This window comes from Crocodylus siamensis, chromosome 1, assembly GCF_052110815.1.
Source record: "Crocodylus siamensis isolate JL-2025a chromosome 1, ASM5211081v1, whole genome shotgun sequence".
NCBI classification, from domain to species: domain Eukaryota; kingdom Metazoa; phylum Chordata; order Crocodylia; family Crocodylidae; genus Crocodylus; species Crocodylus siamensis.
The window spans coordinates 117,333,194-117,356,263 of record NC_143395.1 but is presented as its reverse complement, the minus strand read 5'-3'; the positions used below and the strand labels follow the sequence as shown (position 1 = coordinate 117,356,263).

The following is a 23,070-nucleotide window of genomic DNA, read 5'->3' as shown; positions in this document are numbered from 1 at the left end:
TATATCAGTCAATGGGTGATATTTTTAGACTAAGCTTTTACTGCTTAAGTAATTTGAGTCAACCTGACCAAAAACATTCCTTCCATGAAGTTTGAAAAACTTACTTAGTTACCAATTTTGGCAACCAGAGAAAAGCAGTAAGGGGGAGAAGGAGGGAAGAGAAGGGCTGATAATGGAAAACACTAAGATTTTAGTTGTCAAAGGGAAAAAGCAAGCCAAGCTTCCAGCTCCCCCTAGTGACAATGGGGAAAAGAAAATTTATCAGATGAAATGTTACAAATCCTCTCTGATACCACAGGAACTAAACCACTGGTGTCACTTTAAGCACATCGGAAGATGCATTTAATAGCTGCTTAGTGGCTACTTGTTTACTCTAAGGTAAAAAAGTCACCTTTTGAATTTTCTCTAGCTAACAAAGCATAAAGCCTGCTTCAGCATCTGGATATTCAGTTCCCTATCACAGGGCATATCTACATGTACACTTTAAAGTGCATTAGCCTATTTTAATGCAAGTTAAAGCATCACAAAAAACTGCATGCGTTTGCAAATGTGCATTAAAATAGGCTAATGCACCTTTTTCTTGTACCTCACAATAGAGGTACTAAATTTAATGCGCATTAGCAAAAGCACATTAAATGAGCACGTAGATACACCACCCACAATGTACTACAGTTGAAGCAGAAACCAGATTTCATTTTTTTTAAACCACATAGTAAGCAAGGCTCTGCTTACCTCCAACCCATTTGTAAAACAGGCAGTGAATAACTCTCTCTGCCTTCCACTTATGAATATTAAAAAGATCCCTGCAGTATGACAGTATCCCCTTTAACAACTGAAGTCCAAAATTTCCATGACATGTAAAGAATGACCAAAATTTTTGACCACCATAAGACAAAGGTGGCATCAAGCTCTGGAAGATGAGGACTTACTGCTACTTTATAACAGAACTACTCAAATATCAACATTTATTTACAACTACCTGAAACCCACAAAACATTTGTGATTAAATTTTTATTTAAAATGCAGGATTTTTAGTTATCCTTTGACTGAATACTTTAATGGAGTCAAAACTTCTCATCCTCAAAAAGGCTACATAAAGCTGTCCATGTGTAAACACAGGCTTAGGAATAATCTAATATTATAAAAGCCTTTGTCTGTCTGTAATGCTTGTGCTTTGTACAGACAGAGACACATGGCAGAATGCCACCATGACAGCAGGGACTGAGGGGCCGGAGTGGAGGGAGCAAGAGGTGACGACGGGGACCAGAACGCCGCCCTGATGGAAGGAACGGAGTGAGGGAGCGAGGCCAGCAGCGCTGGCTTCACCACACCCCTCCCCTGCTCCTTCGAGGTAGCGGGGGCGTAGGATCCTGGCTGTGCTGGCCTCACCTTACCTCATAACAGCAGGGACTGGGGCCAGAGCTGAGGGGCGAGGCCAGTGGTGTCCCCCCTCCACCATATGCCTTAGAGCCAGGGGCCGGAGCACCCGCCCCCCCAACAACAGCTGGCGGGGAAGGGGAGGCAGCAAGGAAGAGGGAGGGAGGGAAGGGAGTGGGAAGGGGACGGGGGGTGACCGGTGCCTGTGCCCTACCGCAGCCGCCATGACCATCGCCACTGTTGGAGGCCCTGGCCCGAGCAGCAGAGGGGAGGCGGGGAGTGGCCCTGGCCCCGAGCTGAAGTGGCAGGGGGAACAGGGAAATGGCCCTGGCCTGAAGTGGCAGGGGAGAGGTGGGGAGTGGCCGCAGCCCGGACTAAGGTGGAGGGGGCCGGATGCAGGCCTCTGTCCCCACTCGTTCCCCCCGTGCCCCGTCATTCTTGATGGGCAGTTTGCTAGTAAATACATATTTTGTCAAAAGTCTGACCCTGTGACTTGTTCATAGTCATAGAACAAGAGGGCCCTTGTACACATGAGGAACTGCCCCTTTTAGTGGTTTAACTGCTTTTTTTAACGATATAATTGTGTAACAGTGTACGTTTGGCAGCATGTTACAATTACATTTCATAAGAGTGTACACGTTCGGCTGCACGTCGATTTAAATGACTTTTTTACATAGTGAACTAAAACACATCCCATGTATTTTAGTTTGCTACATAACAAATTACAGTGATATTCCTCATGTGTACAAGGGCCCTATCTGGAGAAGGTGATGGGGACAGTGCATGGGGTGCTGGAAGCCTGGGTCTGCTTGGAGAAGCTTGGGCTTGGTGGGCTTCCAGTGCCCCATACACAGTCCCTGCTGCCTTCTTTGGCTGCCAGCACACCCAGCTGCTCTCCTGCCATCTTCCAAGGGCAGCAGAGATGGTGCATGGGGTGCTGAAAGCCCGCCAAGACTGACTTTGCCCCAGCATGCCTGGGCTTCCAGTGCCCCATGCACTGTTGGATCCAGCAGGTGTTGCCTGTGAGCTGGGACTGCACCTGTGCAGCTAGCACCCTGCCTGGACGGCCTGGGGTGAGGAGGGAGGGGGGCAGCACCATCACTGCAGAGGCAAGCACTGGGCCCCACTGCAGCTCAGGCTGAGCAACCCAGCAACAGCTTGAGCAGGCAGGCTCTGCTGAGGAAGGAAGGAAGAAAAGAAAAGTGGCAAGGGGCCTGATTTTTTTTTCCCTCTCTCGGAGCCTTCCTGTGTTACCCGCGGTTGGGGAGCAAGCTGGCGGTGGGTGGCACAGCCCATGAACTGTGGGAGATGCTAGTGCTTCCCTCCGTGGCAGAGGCAGCGCCCCCCTCTAAGCAGCACCAACGCGCTGGCACCCAACCCCATCAGTCCTGGGGGGCACTGCCGCCGTGGAGAGAAGCACCCCCTGCAGTTCAGAGCCCACTGGCAGGCCACCTCCCCCCCTCCCTCCCAGCTTCAGGAGAGGTGAGTAGGATCCGGGGGGGAAAAAAAGAAAAAGGACTGGGCCTCTCACTGGGAGTCCCAGTGCTTCATTCTAGCTCCAACTTGCCTGCATAGCTGTTTGAAATGAACTAAAATAACACACTTATTCTGTCTGTTCAGAGCACTCTGATTGGTTGACTCAGTAAGCATTGTGATTGGCTGCCAAGACAACCAATCAGTGTGCTCCGGACAGCCAAAATAAGCCTATTATTATTATTCTAGCTAGTGCTGAATTTTACATTAAGAAGAAAATGCCCACTTCAAGTACCTGCAGAATGATTTACCTATTTTAAGCAAGGTAGCTTTTTTAGAAAAGTATTTTTTATTTTAAAAGAAATTTTGAGGGAAAAACACTAAATTTGGACACATTAATGATATCATCTTATTACAGAGATCCTGGATTATTACAGAAAACAAATCTTGGAATCCTTTCATCTCTTACTTTCAGGAAAAAGATGAATATGCAAATATGTTATACTTTGTGCCAGTGGATGTGTGAAATCTAGAGATGCAAAATGACAACAGCATCCTGTATGTGTAAGTGTTAAGTCTATAATTAGACTGAAAATGTAAGCAACCATCTAATGACTGAAGTTAATAGGTTATATTGACTATTGCACTCAAAACAGCTTTATTTTATTTATATTACTTGTTTAGATTTATAAATTGCACCCTATCATCTATCTGAGAGACTCAGAGCAGCTTAAAGCAAACAATCAACCAATCCACAGGCAGAATTCCCTGATCACTACTCAAGAACTCCAATGTACTGCCTTCATTTTTATTACACATACAAATTAGGCTGGTTACGCAGTTTTCCAGACAGAATAGTCCTACAAGCCTTTATGTTTTTTATCACTGCAAAAGTACAAATTAATTGTGCAAAAAACCTCAAGTTATGAGTTGCCCAATAAACTTATTTACATAATAGGAAACTACTACTGGCAGCAAGTGCTAAATGAACTTACATCCAGGTACACATACAGTAATGAAGAAAGGAACAAACACACACACACACACACACACACACACACACACACACAAAACATTTGTTATACATAACAAAATAGAAATATATCTATATCACATACATTTTTCACCCAATCATAAAACTGCATTTTCTCTAAAGCACATAACAAAGCCACAGTAATAAACTCACTACTTCATACTCAGAGGACTAGCTCCCCCATCATGAATCATCATTTCATCTTTGAAAGATTAAATCTGGGCTTTCAGACAAAACCAGAAGGAAAAACCAGTCAGCACTTTCAGAGGACAAATATTTTCCTAGGAAGGCCAAGGAATTGCAGCACCACTGGACAGACGGAGCTCTGACAAATCATGATGAATCAGGTGCTGCCACTACCAAGACGGCTGCAGGACTAGGAAGGGCCACAGCAGAAATAACTTTCTTGGGGTTCTGAACTAGTTCTGGCAGGAGCCATAAGCAACACAATACAGTCCCACAGTTCTTCCAAGTCAGTTAGAAAAAGAGGAAAAACACGTATCCAGAACAGAGTGATTTAGAGGTATGCTCATGATGTGGAAGTGTCTTATTCTACTCCTAATATATGTGTAACAAATATTAATGCGCAGAGAGAGTTAACCAGGTGGCTCCTTCGACTAGCTCGTTCAGAGACCTCAGCTTTAGTAGGCTACACATATTACATAGTCTATGAAAAGTCATGCCTCCGAAAGAGTTTATCTAGCAGACGCCACTTTGTCCTACCTTCTACCTAAATATTAACGTGGACAGGGTTTAAACCTTAAGATTAATTAATAGGGCATATCATTTATTTCATCATTATTTATACATCTGTATTGTCACCCTATAGCCCTAACCCTACTGTCCTAGGCACCAAATGGAGAGCAAAGAGACAAATCTTAAGAATATTAACAGTAATCTACAAACAGTATCTATGGCAATTTCTTCTAATACAACATCGTATGATCAGGGGACAACAGGGCAAGCACTATGAGGAGAGGCTACGGGACCTGAACCTGTTCAGCCTCCAAAAGAGAAGGCTGAGGGGGGATCTAGTGGCCTGTTATAAACTAGTCAGGGGAGATCAGCAGGCATTGGGGGAGTCACTGTTCCCCCGAGCACTGCCAGGAGTGACCAGGAATAACGGTCACAAGCTGGCAGAGGGTAGGTTTAGGTTAGATATCAAGAGGCGCTACTTCACTGTCAGGGCAGCTAGGGTCTGGAACCAGCTTCCAAGAGAAGTGGTGCAGGCTCCTACCCTGGGGGTGTTTAAGAGGAGGTTAGATGCACAACTTGCTGGGGTCATTTGACCCTAGTACTCTTTCCTGCCATGGCAGGGGGTCGGACTAGATGATCTGCTCAAGTCCCTTCTGACCCTAGAAACTATGAAACTATGAAACACTGACTGATAACAGAAGGGTCCCAAAAATGGTGTGAGGTTTGAATCCTGAGAACTATTACAGGATTCATCCTGATCTTTTCCTACAGAACACTTTTGCATGAAGACTGGTAAAATCTAGCTCTTCATGTTAACCAAGTGCAACCACATACTAGAATTGTGAAATTTATAAATGTGATTCTCTGCCACTGCTTCTTTTGCTTGGTTTTTAGCATTATCCAGCCCCCTCCCTTTACATTACTAATTATTTAGACATCAGTTAGTTGCAGTATTGTTGCAGATGGCCAGGAAATGGACAGGCATCATGGTTTTTTGTGTGTGATATCTTTTACTAGACCCACTGTACAGACCTGTTGGACAGGTCTGAGGAAGGGTGTTTTGTGCTTGAGAACTTGTCTAATAAAAGATATCATAAAAACACTTGCGTTATTTAGGCTTCATAACTTCTTTGGGGTTTTATTCTTTTTCTTACCTGTCTGCAATAGCATTACATACAGAAAAAAGTAAAAACAATTCAAGTAGTCTACTGTCAGAAGTCCATCAGAAAGCAGTAAGGTAAAAATCCCCTCTTACTCAAAATTGCTTAATAATGTCCTCACTTTCTAAAGTATTTACAAAATTAAGCAGTCATATTCAATGGGAACAATTTCTGATCTGATTTAAAAGCCTGCCTATAAATTTGCACCTTTGATCTGCTTACATTAAATTTAAAGATGGTAGAGTTTGTTTCTGGGTAACTTATAGAAAAGATGAGGTCACCATCATGCCATTCCAGTAAAGAATTGTATCCTACTACTTCATTCAGAAAGGGCTCCAGAAAACAGAAGGCAGTTATGGATAATTGAACAGAAAACAAGAGAATTACATTATCTTCAAATATTCAGTTAACATTCAATGGTAAAGATGGATGTAAGGATGGATTCAAGTGCACGTGTTAACTATAAATCTTATTTTTGAATCAGAATGTAACTTCTGTTCATAGCACTCACTTATTTTGTCACTGTTAGTGGTGAATCAGTAGATTTTCAGAACAAAATGAAGCAGATAACTTTGTACAAATATACAGTAAAATATGCAACTAATATACATTACAATATATATTAAAATATTACCTTGCGTGTAGGCAGCATCATCAGATCCCATACTCAATTTCCGTGTATCATTGATCCTATCCACATGTGCTAAAACAGGGTCAGTAAGATGCTGGATACCTTCTGGTTCAGCATAATGATCTGGAAGGTTTAGAAGGTTTGTAGGTTCAAAGGTTGGGGACACTACCCCTGGTGAAACCGCAGGGGGTTTATTTGGAGAAACCGTAATTTTAAAAGTATATTTTGTATTAGGCTGTGTAACCACCACTCGAGGAGAGGTGGCAGTGGTGCTGTTGCCCACTGCTCGACTCTTGGGTGGATGGTGATGAATAAATGCAGGACCCATGCTTACTTGACCAGACATATTCCTAGAGGTGGTAGATACTCCAGGATTTGTTGATATGAACAGCGTGGGTTGGTTCCGCACACCTTGCTCATCTCCTGTTGTGGCATTTGCTGAAATGTAGACCTTAGGTTGACTACGTGCGATCACTTCATCAGTACTTGGTGGACTGGCCGCTATGTAAACAGTGGGTTGACTTCTACTTAATGTCTGGCTGTTAAGGGAAGAGGGAGTAGTGGAGGTGCGAGGGCCAGTTGAGCGCAGCTTAGAAGAATTGTTTCTTTGTGGTGGTTCAAGTTTGATTTCAATTTGGTTTTTACGAGGTCCGGTTGAAATATTTTGAATATTGTATTGGCTATGGGCAGAAGACTGTGAGCTACCAGATGAATGAATTGTGGGTGCTTGTGGAGTAGTAGGAGAACTGATAGGCATATAGACATGAGAGGTCTGGTGGCCTTGCTGGTTTGGATGCGTTGATTGCTGTGATGAGGTATGTGGTGGAAGACTGGATGTAGGAAGAGTAGTCCAGGGACTTGGTTGTGAAGGCTGGTAGACTTGCTGAGGATGCATAGGATTAAACTGAGAAATCCAGCCTGGTTGCTGCTGTGTCTGTCGAACTGTACCACTAGGAGCTGTGATATAAGGCCTAATATAAATTGAATTTCCCTGCGGACTGTTAAGTACAGGGGGAGGTACACCATGTATGTGCAAAGATGTAGGGGTATTGCGACCAGGCTGAATATTTGGGGCTAAAGTTACCATAATGGGGTTGAACCTGGGTGTTTGCTGAGACAGGTTAGAAGCTCCTTTGCTGCCTATGTGAAATCCAAGGTGTTGCCCTGGATTAGCAGTACTAACTGTATTAGGCATTCCAAACACGTTAAATCCTGGTGGAATTTGAGCTGGTGCTGTCTGTGGTTCCTGCTGAAACAGTTCGCTGTTGGGCTGACTGGCTTGAAGGTGTCCATCACTAATGCTGTGAGCTAGAGTCCTACTCCCATTCATTCTACTTCCTTCTCTTCCATGGTGATACACATTCTGCGACTGTAAATCCAAATTAAGAGATGTCATGTGATTTCGTAGTCCAGGAATCCCAGAATCATCCGAAAAACCTAGGTCTCCTTCACCGTAGAGATACTTTGTGCTCTCTTGAGACAGAACTGCACAACAAGCATCCAAGTTGTTGTTATTCTATAAAAAGGACAAAAATTTGAAGTTATCAATAAAATAATGCCACACTCATATAGCATCCTTAAAAATTAATATGCCGCATCAAGTGAAAAGTCTTAAGCTGCTGGCCAATATGACTACTACACATGCATGAGGGGCTAGCATGGGTAGCTTACCATTTTGAAAATGGTCATTTAGTCAGTGGCACCCAGGCGGATGTCTGCATTGTTTCTGCAGTAGTGACAGAGATCCTATACTATAGCAAGCTAATATGCTACAGTACACCTTGGGTGGATGCTTTTACTTCCTCCCTACTCTCAGAATAATCTTTAGCACAATCATGTCTCTGCTGAAGGGGAAACCAATAGAAGAACTGAGTTCACAGTACCTGTATGTGACTGGCAAATAGCTTAAAAAGCTTTTAAATGTTTCCCCAAATATTTTAAGACTGATTTCTTTAAAAACTCCCATCTGCTGAATAATGAAAAATGTCAAATTTATGAATGGGTTAGTGTTGTTGCAGCTGTATAGTCCAGGAATTATGCAAGACGCCAGGATTTATGAAAAAGAGAAAATATGCAGATGAAGGAAAACACACAAGAGTGTGTTATTCAAGATTAAGAATAATTTGCAGATTGTTCATATATACTATACTATTTATTTCATAAGATGAGAATTTAAACAGAAAAAATACCAATTACAATGCAGTTTTTAAATATTTGTGTTCCATCTGTCAAAATTCTTATTACATACCACTATTTTCAAGGGTTTAAACTAGTTAAACCAGGGCTTACCAACTTTTTAGTGACCACTGGCTGTTCCCCCCCACAGCACCAGATATACTTGTGCTTTACTGTGCATCCTGGTGCCCCTACCCCCTGCAATGCACCATGCAACTCCCTACGGTACCGTTTACTTGTGCGCTCTGCCTCAACTTCACCACTGCACCACACCTCTCAGGTACCCAGGCTGTAGGCTTCCTCACTACTGTGAACTGTGCCACACTGTGCTGTGCCACCCCACCGCTGGAGTGGGGAACAGGAAGCCAAATGGAGAGGGAGCCTGGAGACCCTGGCTTTAGAAGCAGTCAGAGCAATGGGAAAGAGCAGTGGCCAGGTGGGTGCTTCAAGGCCATAACTTAACGCCCTTGCAGACTGCATGTGGCCTGAGGGCCACCAGTTGGACAGCCCTGGTTTAAAAAAATATTTGCGCCTGGGTAGAGCTGACATACTAAATCTTGAACATGGTTATTTTTATTTTTTAAAAGCCACATAGCTAGCTGGTGTGTTATTAAAAAGTTAAAAAACAAACTGCCAAAACATTTCTTTTATCTCCAACTTAATTGTGGGCTTTTACACATCTTGCTTAGCTTTCTTAAAAATGAAACTTTAAAGCAGATGAATATTGCTGGAGGACATGAAACTTCAGGAAGAAATTGGTTTTTTTTAAATTTGTTATTTTAAATTCAATTTTCACACAGCCAAGCCTGAAGCAACAAAAATTATACTTTAACACCTTTCACTTCTAATTAAAAAAATGCCTGGTGTCTTGGGCGCTACCAAAAACAGCTATTAAACATAATCCAATACTACACAGACTAGAAAAAGATGAGGGGGAAAAAACCTATTTGCAATACTGTACCAACAAGAGGACTGTCAGAACGTGTAGCTTGATACTTGTATAAGAAAAGTTAAATTGACACAAAGCATGTAGCATGGGTTACTTGCAACGGAAACAGATTGAGAGGCCCCACTCAGAACCAGAGCCTGAGGGTGCGGTCAGAACTAAGTTTTGAAATATTTCCAAGTGTAACAAATGGGCCTGGAAATGTTTCAAAAAGATATCATTTCAGTGGCAGGATATATGTACAGTCCCCCGTGGCAGCTCCCTGCTCTCCCCCATCCCCTGGCCAGGCAGGGTTAGGGCTGAAGGGACCAAAGCCAGAGCAGCAAGTAAGTGGGGAAGAGGACCAGGGGACAGGCTACAGCCTCCCCACTTCATTTACCCCATGCATGTTTTCCTGGCCATATGTCCTCTCCCCCAGCAAACAAGCAATTCCAGCCCAGGGCAGGTGGTGGCTCAGTTTAAGCTTCAGCCCAGGACGCAGAGCTGAAGCCAGAGATGAGCTGCTGTCTGTCCCAAAGTAGTGCTGGAATCCAAGATGAGGTTCCCCTCCTCCCAATGTTGATGCAGGGGGGAACCCCTTATCTCCAATTTGAGTAAATATAGCAATATTTTTAACTTTGCATTCAATAAACTCAATTTTTTCAGAAAATATTCTAAGCATTGAATAGAACCTTTTTCATTTTGATGGAAATCAAAAAACTGAAAATGGAAGGCAGGGAATACATGGAGTCTCAACAACATCTTGTTGGCAAAGACAGAGCTTCAAGGCCCTCTAATGCTTTATCTAATTGCAGAATTAGCTGATGACAGAAATGAATGGCATGGCCAGGCTGGAAAGTTCATCTTAGTTCTGCCCATGTCCCAGTTTTGGTTAAAATGTTGAAAAAGAAAAAAAGCTAAAAAAAAAAGAATGAATGAATAAAAATGGGAGGAGGCATGGAGAGAAGGAAGATGAGGGGCGGGGGAATCATCAAGCCCCTACTTGGGGAACAGGCTGATGGGGACACAGACCTTGGGGAGGACAAGCTAGGGGAGTCCTTGATGTGTGCAGTAAGCTCTGCCTACAGAAGCAACCAAATGCATGATTCTAGTTTAAACAGGCTTAGGCTGAGTTTGAGTCATATTAACTTTTTGGCCTTTCAAAGTTACTGATGCCTACCTATTTCTGATTTTGACAGTATACCATAGGACAATAGGGAAGTAGGGCTGGAAGGGACCTCAATGAGGTTATCTATTCCATCTGTCTGTTTGAGGCAGGATCATCCCTGAGTAAACCATCCCAGCCAAGAGTATGGTCTAACCTGTTCGTGAAAGCTTCCAAGAATGGAAGTTTTGCAACTTCTCTAGGCAGCCTATTCATAATGCCATGTATGGACTTAAATTTCTGGGATAGCTGCTGCTCTCCCAAGACAAGACATGAGTGTACAAAAGTACAGGATTTTTCTCCCAGAGCAAAAATGGTCACTTCAGGAGAAAAATAACTTGGAAGCAACCAGGGTTAAATCACTCGTGAAAGAGTTTATCCTTTACAACTCCCACACTGTGCTGCAGAGAGACTGTGCGAGGCAGCGCGAATCAGCCAGCCAGAGCTGCCCTGTGCACTGATACCACCTTTTGCCAAGCAGATGAAAGAAGTCTGCAGAGTAGAGATGTGCACACAAGGCCCGCCCCCTCCCTGGCTGTGCAGCATCAGCACAGCAAGCTCTCTGGTCTTCAAGGGTTCAACATTTGAATGTCTGTTCAAGCATCTCTGGGTAAGCCTTTCTACCAAAACAAACCTGGGAGAATTCTCCTAGGTCATTCAAACACGAGTACACAGCCAGAGTCAGAAATTTACTCCTAATCTTCAACCTAAATTCCTCCCTGCTGTGGCTTGAGGGCATTGTTCCTAGTCCTGTCCCCTACAGCCACAGAGAAAAGCCCATCTCCATCCTCTCTGTAGTCACTGTTTTGGTATTTGAAGACTGTTATCAAATCTCCCCTCAGTCTTTTTTTCTCCAGGCTAAATAACTCTAGCGCTTTCCATCTTTCCTCATAAGGCTTGCCTCCTAAGCCCCCAATCATTTTTGTTGCTCTTCAGTGCACTCTTCCCAATCTGTCCATATTCTTCTTGAAAACTGGACACAGCATTCCAGGCAGGACTTCACCAGAGCTGAACAGAGCAAAACAATTATTTTCCTTGTATTAACAGAATTGTTATTTGCAAATAAACTTGGGATACAGTTGGCTTCACCCCCTTTTTTTTTTTTTTTTTTTGCAACAAGAGCACACTCCTAGCTCATATTCAACTTATGGTCCACTGTAATCCCCAGGCCCCTCTCTGAAGTATTGCAGCCTAACTAGTTATTCTCCCATCTGTATTTGTGCATGTAATTACTCCATCCCAAGTACAGGACTTTGCACTTGTTCTTGCTGAATTTCATCTGGTTAATTGTAGGTCATTTCTCCAGTCTATCCAGGGCACTCTGTGGACCCTGGTCCTACTCTTCAGAGTGTCTGCAAGCCCAACCAACTTGGTGGGATCCACAGATTTGCTAAGTGTACACTTGGTCCTATTTTTCAAATAATTAATACTCAATAAACAAACAAATAAATCATTAAACATTAAATATTCATTTTCAAAATAATAATGGACCCAGGATAAAGTCCACTTTATATCTCCTCCCAACCAGACAGAGGCACTGATGACTACTTTGTTGAGCATGATGATCCAACCAGGTTTGTATCTATTTCATAGTACCTTCTCCTAGTCTGTATTTCTTTAGCTTGTTAATGAGAATGGCAGAGGGTGTCAAATACCTTGCTAAAGTCAAGGCATACTGCCATCCACAGAGCCTGTCACCTTATCATAGAAGGAAAGATTGATTAGATATGATTTGCTCTTGACGAATCCATGCTGGCTATTCTGAATCATTTTGTGCTCTAGGGGCTTCAATGGATTCCTTGAGAACCTGTGTAATGATCTTCCTAGGTAGGTCAGACTGACTGGTCTCCAATTCGCCGGCTGCTCCTTCTTCCCTTTCTTAAAGATGGGCACTATATATTTAACCTTTCCCAATTATCTGGGACCTCACCCGGCCACTGTTAATTCTCAGAATATAGCCAACAGCTCTGGAATTACCTCAGCTAATTCCTTCTGGACACTAGGATGTATACCATCTGGCTATGCCAATCTGAAAGCATCTAGCTTTCTCAAATAATCCCTAACCTGCTCTTCCACTACTCTAAATAACTGTTTTTGTTCCCCATCTTTACTTCCAACTGCATTCATCTAGTATGTGCTGCTATTTGTGGAAACTACCACAGCAAAGGCTCTTTCTGAATCATCTGTAACTGCAATGCCTTCTGTATTCAGTAGGGAACTATGATTTCTTTAGTCTTCCTCTTCCTTTTGACATATTGGTAGAATCCCTTTTATACTGCCTTATGTCCCTTGCCAGTTTCATCTCAAAACATACCTCAGAATTCCTAAATTTCTTCCTGCATACCCATGTGATACTCTTATGCTCTTCCCTAGTACTATGACTAAGCTGCCACTTTTTGCAGGATTTCTTTTTGAGTTTCAACTCATAGAAGAGATTGCTGTCTAGCCAGGCTGGCCTCCTGTTGCCCTTCCCATTCTTCTATCACATCTGGAGATTTTTCTCCTTGTGCCTTTAAAAGGGCCTCCCTGAATGTTCAGCCAGCATTCCTGGACTTTTTTCTCTTTGACTTCTGTCCCAGGGGATGATGCTTTTCTGGAGCCCACTGCCTTTATTCTACTGCTCTCTTCCTTCCTGACCTTGAACTCTATCACTTTGTGGTCACTGTCCCCTAAGTGGCTTTCCATCTTCACATTCTCATCCAATTCCTTCCCATTTGTGAACAAGTTGAGAAGAACTTCCTTTCTAGTTGGCTCCTACTACCTGTGCCAAAAGTTATCCCCATCACACTGCAAGAAGTTGCTGCGCTGCCTTTTTAGGCAGTTATGTTTCCCTCCTAGCAGATGCCATAGTAGTTAGTAATTAAAGTAATCTCTTCCTCCTGGTTTGGTGGCCTGCTGCAGGCTCCTACCATGACATTCCCCGCCCTCCCGGTACTCTCCCCTCTGACTTTTACCCAGAGGCTTTCAACAGGCCTACCTCTCACTTCACACTGCATCTCAGAATGTGTACATCTCCTTTATGAATAGGACAACAGCTCATCCTTTTTTTCTCAGCCTGTCCTTCCTGAACCAGCTATACTCATCATTCACGACTATACTCTAGCCATATAAACTATCCCACCACATCAGGATGCATCTGTTCCTACTCAGACCTTTACCCTTGACTGGAAGGACTGATGGGAACGCTACTTGGGCCTCATCCTCTTCACCTTTCTACATAACCATGTAGTCACTTTGGCCTGCTCAAGGTTATCCCTGGCTGTCATTAGTGCCCACATGGATGAATCACATGGGATAGTAGGAGGACTGCATGAGTCTTGGCAACCTCTCTGTGATGCCTTGGATGCAGGATCCTGGCATGCATCAGACCTCCCAAGCCAACAAGTCAGTCCAGAAGATAGATGCCTCTGTGCTTTGTAGTAGGGAATCACCAACCACCATCACGTGTCCCTTCCTCTTGGCATCGATGCTTTTGGTATTGATCCTCTCATCCACCCTTTTCTGCTGAACAACTACTTTCTGATATTGTGTTTATTCCAAAGCAAGAATAATTTCTCAGTGGAAAGACTACTACTGAAGGCTCTGGCTGATGTTACATTAATGGCATAACCAACCTGTTAATTGTGCCATAATCTGCAACATGCCACCCATTCAGCCAATTTATGGCACCATAAGGTGGCACCTTCAACCGAATGTATGGCATGCATCCCAGACCTGATCCCAATCAGCCGGTTGTTGTCATTGGTTGGGGGAAGTGCCTAGGGATCCAGCTGGGGGCAGTTCTGGATCCCAGACCAGATCCTGTGCCTGTCCTGTGCCTAATCCCACTACTCAGGTGAGCTGAGCCGAGTTGAGCACCGGCATCAGACTGGGGGCAGCTCCGAGTCCCAGTTCAGCAGCTGCACAATTGGAATCTGAGGAATTTTATGCCCTATCCCACACATCATACATGTGGCATGGCAGGACACATGGTTTTTGGGATGAGGCATAATATTCCTCAGATCCCACTTATACCTTTATTTTAACGTCTGGCAGGACCTGAGTTTTCCTCATGAGTTTGATTAGACTCACCCAAGCCCCCTAAAGCCCCAAAATGTATTGGCCTAATATTAAAGGTACATTTAAAAGGTATAGAAAAAAATCTACATCTGTACCAAAAGGGATCTGGGATAATTTTTCACAAATTTACACTTCAAATGGCATAAACAATTTAAACTCTGGAATGTTTAATTTTTGGAATAAAACTAAATTTGCTTACACAGAAGGGCTTAATTCAGGTGTCAAATATTTGCAAATCTGAGTCAAAGTATAGTGTTCTCCTTAACATGTTTTATCTAGGAGAAAAGTACTCCGCACTCACTACTTCAGGTGCTGTAGATATTTCTTATACTTGAGAAAAGTATATTAAAGATAAAACTTAAACAGTCATTGAAATATAGTTAATTCACTCCACTTGGCCCAACTAACCTGGCTGGAATATAAAATTCACTTAATATTCTTATATCATCAGTACTACACATAGACCTGGAAGTCTCAGAGACTTGACTGTTTCACTTGACTCCAAATTTCCTAGCTGAAGTGAAACTAAGTTGGCGTCTTTCCCTGCTCGCATTGATTTCTACCACTATGAAAGTAGTTGAAACTTTACTTACCTCAGTGATATCAGAATGTGTAAGATTTCACAGAATTTCTGATGTGACAGAATTTTAACATGTATTTATGAAACCTTAAAATATTCATATCAGTCTTAATATGTAAGAAGTAATCAACTTAAATAATATTTTAATGCTAAATAACTTTGCAGTTGCAAAAAAAGTCCAATGCAATTGTTCATATATATGATATACCCTATAAAATCCTAAATAAAAATGTGTTCATAACAAGGTAACAAAAAAGAACAGTTATTCTCAGTACAGCTGGGTACTGTCCTGTTTCTCATACAGGACCAAACTTAAAAAAAAAAGGAGAGAAAAGAAAAAAATCCACTGTATCATGTAACCAAGGCTTGTGATACAAGGGGAGCAAAGGTTAAGGTTTTCAGCTGGTTATATCACACACAGTTTAGGCTCCAGATAGCAACAAGATACTACACCTGCTAAGCCAATGCATCACCTAAATCTAAGGCAGGAAAGGTTCTTTGGGTAGATGTGATATCTTTTATTAGACCAACTAAATAGTTGTGAAAAAGTTCTTTGCAAGCTTTCAGGCACAAACACCCTTCTTTAGGCATTGGGAGACTGCTATTGCTCTGAGTTCTTCAAGGTAGATAAGAAGCTAAAAGTGTGACAACAAGTCTGTGAAAATGTAAATAGCTGGAAGTTCGGAAGACAATGGGTAGAGATAGGAGGGGGAAAATAAATGCAAATGTTAAGTTTCAGGCAGGTGGCCTGGTGAATCAGATGTCAGACAGGTTGTAATGCGTCATAACTCCAATGTCTATATTAAGTCCATGACTTCTTTGTATCCAGTAGATTTATGAAGTACCTAAGTTATTTTTGTATTAGAAGAACTAAACAGTTTTTAGAAAGAAAAAAGATTAGTATCTTGCAGGATTGGTCTCAAGTACAGATGTGGTGCCATGCAATCCTGAGAGCATGTATGGTGATTCTATGGGTTGATTCAATTTCTTTCTTTCTGCTGCTAAATAACTAGAGGTAATCAGTAATGGGAAAAAGAAACTTGTCATCTCTATTTTAGCCTGGCAAACCACAGGACCCCCACTGGAATTTTGTTTTCTTGCGACTGAAGATGGCCAAATAAATTCTGTCAAAATTGCTATGTCCAAGTTTTATATTAGGAATCAGTCCATACTCACCATTACAAATCCTTGAAAATGAAGCTTTGGGGAAGTCTCTATTTAAGCAAACAGGGCACCATGGAAGCATATTCAAAAGCTGAGACTTAGTTTAAAAAAAAAAGTGATAAATCTACAATTTCTAAACTACAAACCAAATCCAATTTGAGAGTCTGCTTGCTATAAAACAGACAAAGACAAAAGAATAAACAGTCATACGACAGGAAAAAAACGTTCTCAAGAGACCCACCCAGCCACAGCATACAACAGGGAAAACTTTGTTAGCTACTTTTAACATCTTCAGAATAACATCATGTAGAAATACAGTAATAGCAGAACACTAACCTGTAACATGCATCTGGACACAACAACTTCAGGTACCTCAGGAAATTTTTGTCGCAGGTCATGTAAAACCTGAAAATCAATTTGTTGGCTTCCTTGGGCCATTCGTATATTGCCTGGTCGGGACTGTTTGTTCAACAGGCAGTTCTACGCCTTAGTGAAAGGAGTACTCATCTCTTCTGTCCCAGCATCTTCTGTAAAAGGGTGAAAAACCCTAAAGTTTATACATATTCTTAGTTTAAAATGTAGTTCTGTAATCTTCTCAAAAACAAACACAAAATTATGATGTGGAAACCAGCTCCTTCAGCTCCAGTAACAAAGGCTTTTCAATGCAAAATTTTTATGCAAGAACATTTCTACTGAATAAATTTAATTGCTTATGTTACAGTACTTCTCGATGTTACATCTTTGGAGACTTGTCAAACTAATTTAATTCTTTCTAGTCTTTCATAACTGTTTCCCTGTATGCTCTACAATGAGAAACCTGCTGCCTGTCTAATGCAGGTTTCCTTCTCAAGTCATACTTTAAATCTTACTGACTGAATAAAACACATTTTTCACATCATACACATTACTTTATATCACTTGAATATTTTGAAATGGCACAAAGATGTTATCAATATCACAGCAGTTACAAAATACAGAAGCCATGCCCAAGTCTTTAAAATGCCCCCCTTTTATCTAAATGATTTTTGATGGCAAGAAAACACTGAACACAATGTGTGAATTCACAATTTAAGAAAGTGATAAAAATTTCACTGTAGTTTTCTTAACCTTAGTGTATGCTACAAAGTTTTTCTGGCATAATTAAATTTCCCAGACGACACATACCCCGCTAGATGACATATCCATGCCAGCAAATCCACAAGTGCGGGTGGATGCAGTTATGCCAACAGAAAATGTCTTTTTGTTCACTTAGCTCATGTGGTGAGGACAGCAGGTATACCTGTACCGACAGAAAAATTTTTTCTGTAGCCACACACTACATCTACCATAGACTGCTTCATTGACAGCTATGCCAGACTAACTACAACGACAGAAAGTGGGTTCTGTAGACTTGCCCTTAATGACAACCTATTAAAATTTATTGACCAATACTGTTAATGCTTAAGAAATATTCAGGTGTCATGACTAGACAAAGACAGCCCTGTAAGTCAGGCCTTCCTTGGGGCATTTATATATTGTTACCTATTGTTAAAACTCAGTCATACAGCAGTCTGTATCAGCATTAACCAGCCACCTTACACATACAAATAATTATATTTTGGCTGGCTGCAGCACATTCATATCATTCAACATCTTGGAAGATTTTTGAGACTACATATCTTGGAACACTTTAAGTGCAGTGTTTCCCTAAGCTTATGGGTTTACACCCACCTTAGCATAGGTGGCCACTCTCATGCCCCCCCATACTTCAACTATACTTCCCCACCAATTTTCTTGAGCCCTGCTACTTCAACCATCACCATCAATTCCCTTGCTGCCAATTGCCACCGATGCTCCTCATCAGCAGGAAAACTGGCTGTAACTGCCAGTGAAACTGGGGGGTGGGAGGTGGAAGCCTGCAGGGGCTGAAGTAGGGAGGCATAACAAAAACAATGGCAGGGGCTGACTGGGCGAGGGGTGCTACCAGTTGCCACTTAATGTTTCCCAATTGATACGTAAGGAGCATATGAGAATTAAATGCAATTCCTAGTAACAAAGCTTATAAGAAAGCTACTTGCAGGTAGTTTAAGCTACGACAATCTAATCAAGTTCCACCAATTACTATAATTGTAAATGAATTTAATAGTACTTTTTTAAAACAAAGCCAAGATACATTCTCAGACCTCAATTTGCATTTCCCTCTTTGGTCACTAACTCTTAAAATCCAGCTCTCCAGAGGTATGCATCTACTTATGACTGCTTATTTTCCCACTGCCTGATTTCCTTGGCTGCTTGCATCACTCCCACCCAGGCACCAATTCCTCCTCAGCATTTAAAGACCTCCCACTAGCCTTTACTGTCACTTATCCATTTCTTCCATCACTTCTTGACCATCAAGCTTTGCCCTTGCTATTTCTTCTCTTGCAGTTGTCTGACCCTTTTATCCAGCCTTCAGCTCTTTATGCTGTTAGAACTGTTCTAAAAACACAGCAACTGAACTGAAATTGATTTAGAAACTTACTTAGCTAAATTCCTGCTACTCTATTCTGTTGACATTCTTTTTTGTTTCAGTATCATAGGTGTTCCTTATTAATTTTAGCTAAATCATCAAGGCACTCTTGAAACAAAATTAAAAATGTGCACAGTAGCAGGTTGCACTGTTAACTAAAGCAGCTCCTAAATCAATTCTATATAAAAAGCAGAGCTCTTGCTTTTTATACAGAAAAGTCTAAAAGCTATAAAAGTCTAAGGCTTTCGTTAACTGATAGATTTAATATTTTTGCAGCCTTAAATACTGTTAATTATACTCAACAACTGTATTTTTATTCCGAGTACTCTAGACCCGAGTGCTCTACTAATTTTTTTTTCAAACTGTGGCTGGGCCTTTCAACTTTAAGGGATCGCCCTTTTTCCCTTTACCTCATATTCTCCAAGGCTGTGTCTTTTCCTTTTCTGTCCCTATGGCTTCTTGTCTGGGGATTGATAGCACTATATTCGGTAATACAGTATATCAATTTATACAGGTGTTCACCCTAAGGAATATTTTTGTTTTAGCAGAAGCCTGGAACCACAAATAAGGCTCATTATTTTCCACAACTGTCCTATGTCTACACTTTCAGGATTTTCGATATTCACCTTTTAAAGAAGAAACTAATGATTCCAAAAAATCTTCTAAAGCAGCAACTCTTCAGTCATCCTGGAGTTATTTATGAATGTTTTATACAAAGCCTCTCGACACATTTATCCTGACATATACAAGACCAGCTTCTACCTGTGCTGGCAACTCTAAACCAGTTAACTTTTACACTTCAAAAATAGTTTCCATGGCATCCTCAAAGAGGAATATATAAAACATTGGTATTTTATTTGGGAAAAATTGGTTGGTTAATAAAGCAGTAAAAACTTGAAAAAAACCCACACAAGTACAATCAATAACATCTGCTACTGATTTCAGCCTTATAACTTTTGTCCCCGACAGTATCTCTGAGCTCTGAGTGAGGTATTTAGTAGAATTTGCAGATTCATTGGAATCTGACAGGCTGCACTGTGAGTGTTTTCTGCTTTGGCCTTGAACTTACGTTTTCCAGGCTGTCAACCATGCCCCTCAACACCTGCACCACCCCAGCCCCATGCATCTGGCCAAGTACAACCGACATGCTATCAGAACCAACTAAGCTCTGCAGTGGGTTTGCAGAAGTTGCAGTCTCATCTTTACAGCAGTAATAGGCATATCTTAAGAGGCAAGAACAGGGCTGCCAATCCAAGAATTATTTTACTGAAAATCTGCAAACTTTCTATGGACAGCAATTTTTTTATTTTTTACATAATGTTACATGATGCAATGCAAATTATTGCAGCTCTTGCTCTCTTCCCCTTCCCCCACCAGGATGCAGAACAGGGGAAGGATCCATGTTCCTTGGGTGCTTGCAGCAGCTGCCTGCTACAAGGAGAGCCTGTGCCCAAACCACACTCTTGACAGAACCCCAAAGGAGATGCACAATACCCATTACGCATGCACAATACCCAAGCATTTCTTCTTTCTGAAGGTCCCAGTGAGCAGCAGAGGCATGGGGAGCAGGGTTGCTAAGCATCTACATGTTATGGGCATCAAGACAGGTGGACGGAGATTGTAGAAGCAATCTTTTTCATTTTCATATTATGTTGAAATTTGTTTGAAGAAAAAAATATGCATTAGAAACTTGGATATGCCAGTAAATTCCTTCTTGAAAAGGTTGAAATATCAACCCTTAACAAGGGAAAGCTGAGGCAGCAGTGAGAGTGGATAGTGACATTCAATGGAGCGTGGCATTCTGTTTAAAAGAAAAAAACCAAATCGCTAATCATTTTCTAACTTCTATTATATGGAAAAAACGACCATAATGTGGTATTAGAAATCGTATGGTTAACATCACAGCCAGGAAATGCCGAAGTAAAACAGACAGGAAACCTAACTTGTCTTTTTTAAACACATACAGGTATTAGACTGGTTAGGCTTTCAGGCAAACCGGATAGTTTCTCTTCTCATACGCATTTAGGATGAGGTTCAGAGTAATTTTAGTAGTATGCCTGCTGATCAAGCAGCTTAGCTTTGTTTTACTGCACACAGTGCATATAGATAGCTTTCTGGAGTTGAAGTGAGTAAATCCATGAAGACATTTATTTAAAAAATACTGACCTACACAGAAAAAATTCAGAGCTCACACAGCGGATTAAGCTAACATTTCTAAAGAAAAGGATGACAAACTCTAAATCAATCCTTCTGAAGGTTATAAAAGAATTAGAATTTTTCTGAAGTCATCACAAGTTATATAAAACCAACCTAAAAAGCAAGTTCTCTATCATTAACAAAACAGTAAGTGCCATAATCTCTTAAATCCTAAACATAAAAACACAAATTCTTAGTAAGATCCCCTTTCAACTCCCTACACAGAAATTTGAGTTGGGTATTTGCAATTTGTATACAATTTCCAGCTTTTCCTTTGCCAAAGTGATTCATCAAGTAACTTTTCTGCTCTATCTCTATCTGGGCTTGCGAGCAATAAGTATACTATTATTGTTCCTACTGCAAAAATCTGCAGGGAAAATGCTTATTTGCCCATTTCTACATAAAAGGGGAGGGGGCAATTTAATAAAATAAGATATGTATTCTAAATGATTACAAAATTATGTTAACAAGATCATGAACACCGAGGGAAAAAATAAAATCAAGGATACCAAAGAGAATGACTATGAAAAGTAAGTGTACAGTGCAGGTTTCCTTTTCATCTCTTTAAAGTGGGCTACTACCATATTACTGAAATCCAAGACAAGATTCCCCTCTCTGTCCCCAGTCAGCATGGGGGAAAAAGCTTTGTCTTGGATTTGAACACTAGATCAAGGCAGGTGGCAGCTCAGCTCTGGCTTTGGCCCTGGGCTTGAGACTAAAGCCATAGATGATCTACCACCTGTACCCAGCTGGAACAGCTCATTGGGTGTGAGGGGGGGTACTTGGCTAGGGGCAACATGGGGGTGACCATGCAGTATGTGGGGGGAACCTGCAGCCTTCCACCCTACTCCTTGTCTCCTGTGCCTGTGCCTTCCAGTTGCGCACACAGCAGAAGGATCCCATGCAGGGGATCACATTTGGCTCACAGGGCTCAGAAATTTGGTGGTGGGGGACTAAAAGCAGCATTAACTGCTGTTGCTTCCCTGATGCCAGATTTTAGGACCCTTAGGGAGCCCCACAAGACAGATTCACATGGCTCCTGAGGTTGAACATTCCTGCTCTAGAGATGCTTTCCAAAACACATTTACATATCAAGTGGGGATGGCTGAGAAACATGGCCACTAAGGGCTAAAGGGTCTGCAGCTAAGAGCTGGTACATAGTCACATCAGAAAGAATAAGAGTTAGCACCTACATTTCTAATAGGCAATGCCATATTCTGTTGATTTACAGTACTGCAAATTAAGCTGTTTGTAAAGAAAATTAAATGGAACAGGATCCTCTCTTCCCATACATGTTGTGAAGATATCCTCCTCTGCTTCATCTCTGTATTGGGACAGCCCACACCCCTTGACCCTAGTGGTTTGTTTGTTTTTTACACTGCCTGGTTTCGGTCAACCTGGTCACCTAGGTGACTGGGTTGTAAAAATTCCTAAGGGAGGGGGGAGCTCACTCTTCCTTTTTCCTGCTGCAGGCATTTTGACAAGGGGAAGTCAGTCACTTTGGGGATTTAGAGAAGCACAGACCTCCAGAAAGAGGCTCCAGTTAATTTTACTGTGTGCAGACTTGGAAATTTAGCCAGTTTATTAGGATTAAGTGATTTTAGGCGCATGTTAAAAGGGTCACCGAACCCAAATTTGATGAAAGGCTCAATTTATCCTGTATTGCTCAAGGTGTTTTATTAGTCTCTTAAACTTCCTTTGTTCTCTACCCACCCCCATCCTCTCTCTCTGACCGATAAAAAGCTATCTGGCTCATCACGCCTAGCTGTGAATGCCTGAGGGGAGAGGAAGCCTGGCTATTTATTAACTAATTCAGGTCTATCTGAGAGTATTTGGGGAGGCTCCAGGCTATAAGGAGCACCCAGAAACACTTCCAGGGGGCCAAAGGACCCCCAAGGCTGGCTGAGTGTGTACCCTAGCCTGCAGAGAGCCCTACCAGAGACCAGTG

At 41.9% G+C, this 23,070-nt stretch overlaps 1 protein-coding gene across 4 annotated transcripts in view; it reads right to left on the bottom strand.

Moving 5' to 3' along the window:
* The window catches only part of TAB2 (TGF-beta activated kinase 1 (MAP3K7) binding protein 2), a 115,602-nt gene that overhangs the window by 16,348 nt on the left and 76,184 nt on the right, over positions 1-23,070 (bottom strand). For all 4 annotated transcript variants that reach the window (XM_090041167.1, XM_090041161.1, XM_090041154.1 and 1 more), the window contains 2 exons: positions 16,775-16,965; positions 6,374-7,886 (listed from right to left, as the gene is read on the bottom strand). In XM_090041167.1, the coding sequence (XP_089897293.1) occupies positions 6,374-7,886; positions 16,775-16,876 (1,615 nt within the window). In that variant the 5' untranslated portion in view covers positions 16,877-16,965. The remainder of the gene's footprint in view (positions 1-6,373; positions 7,887-16,774; positions 16,966-23,070) is intronic.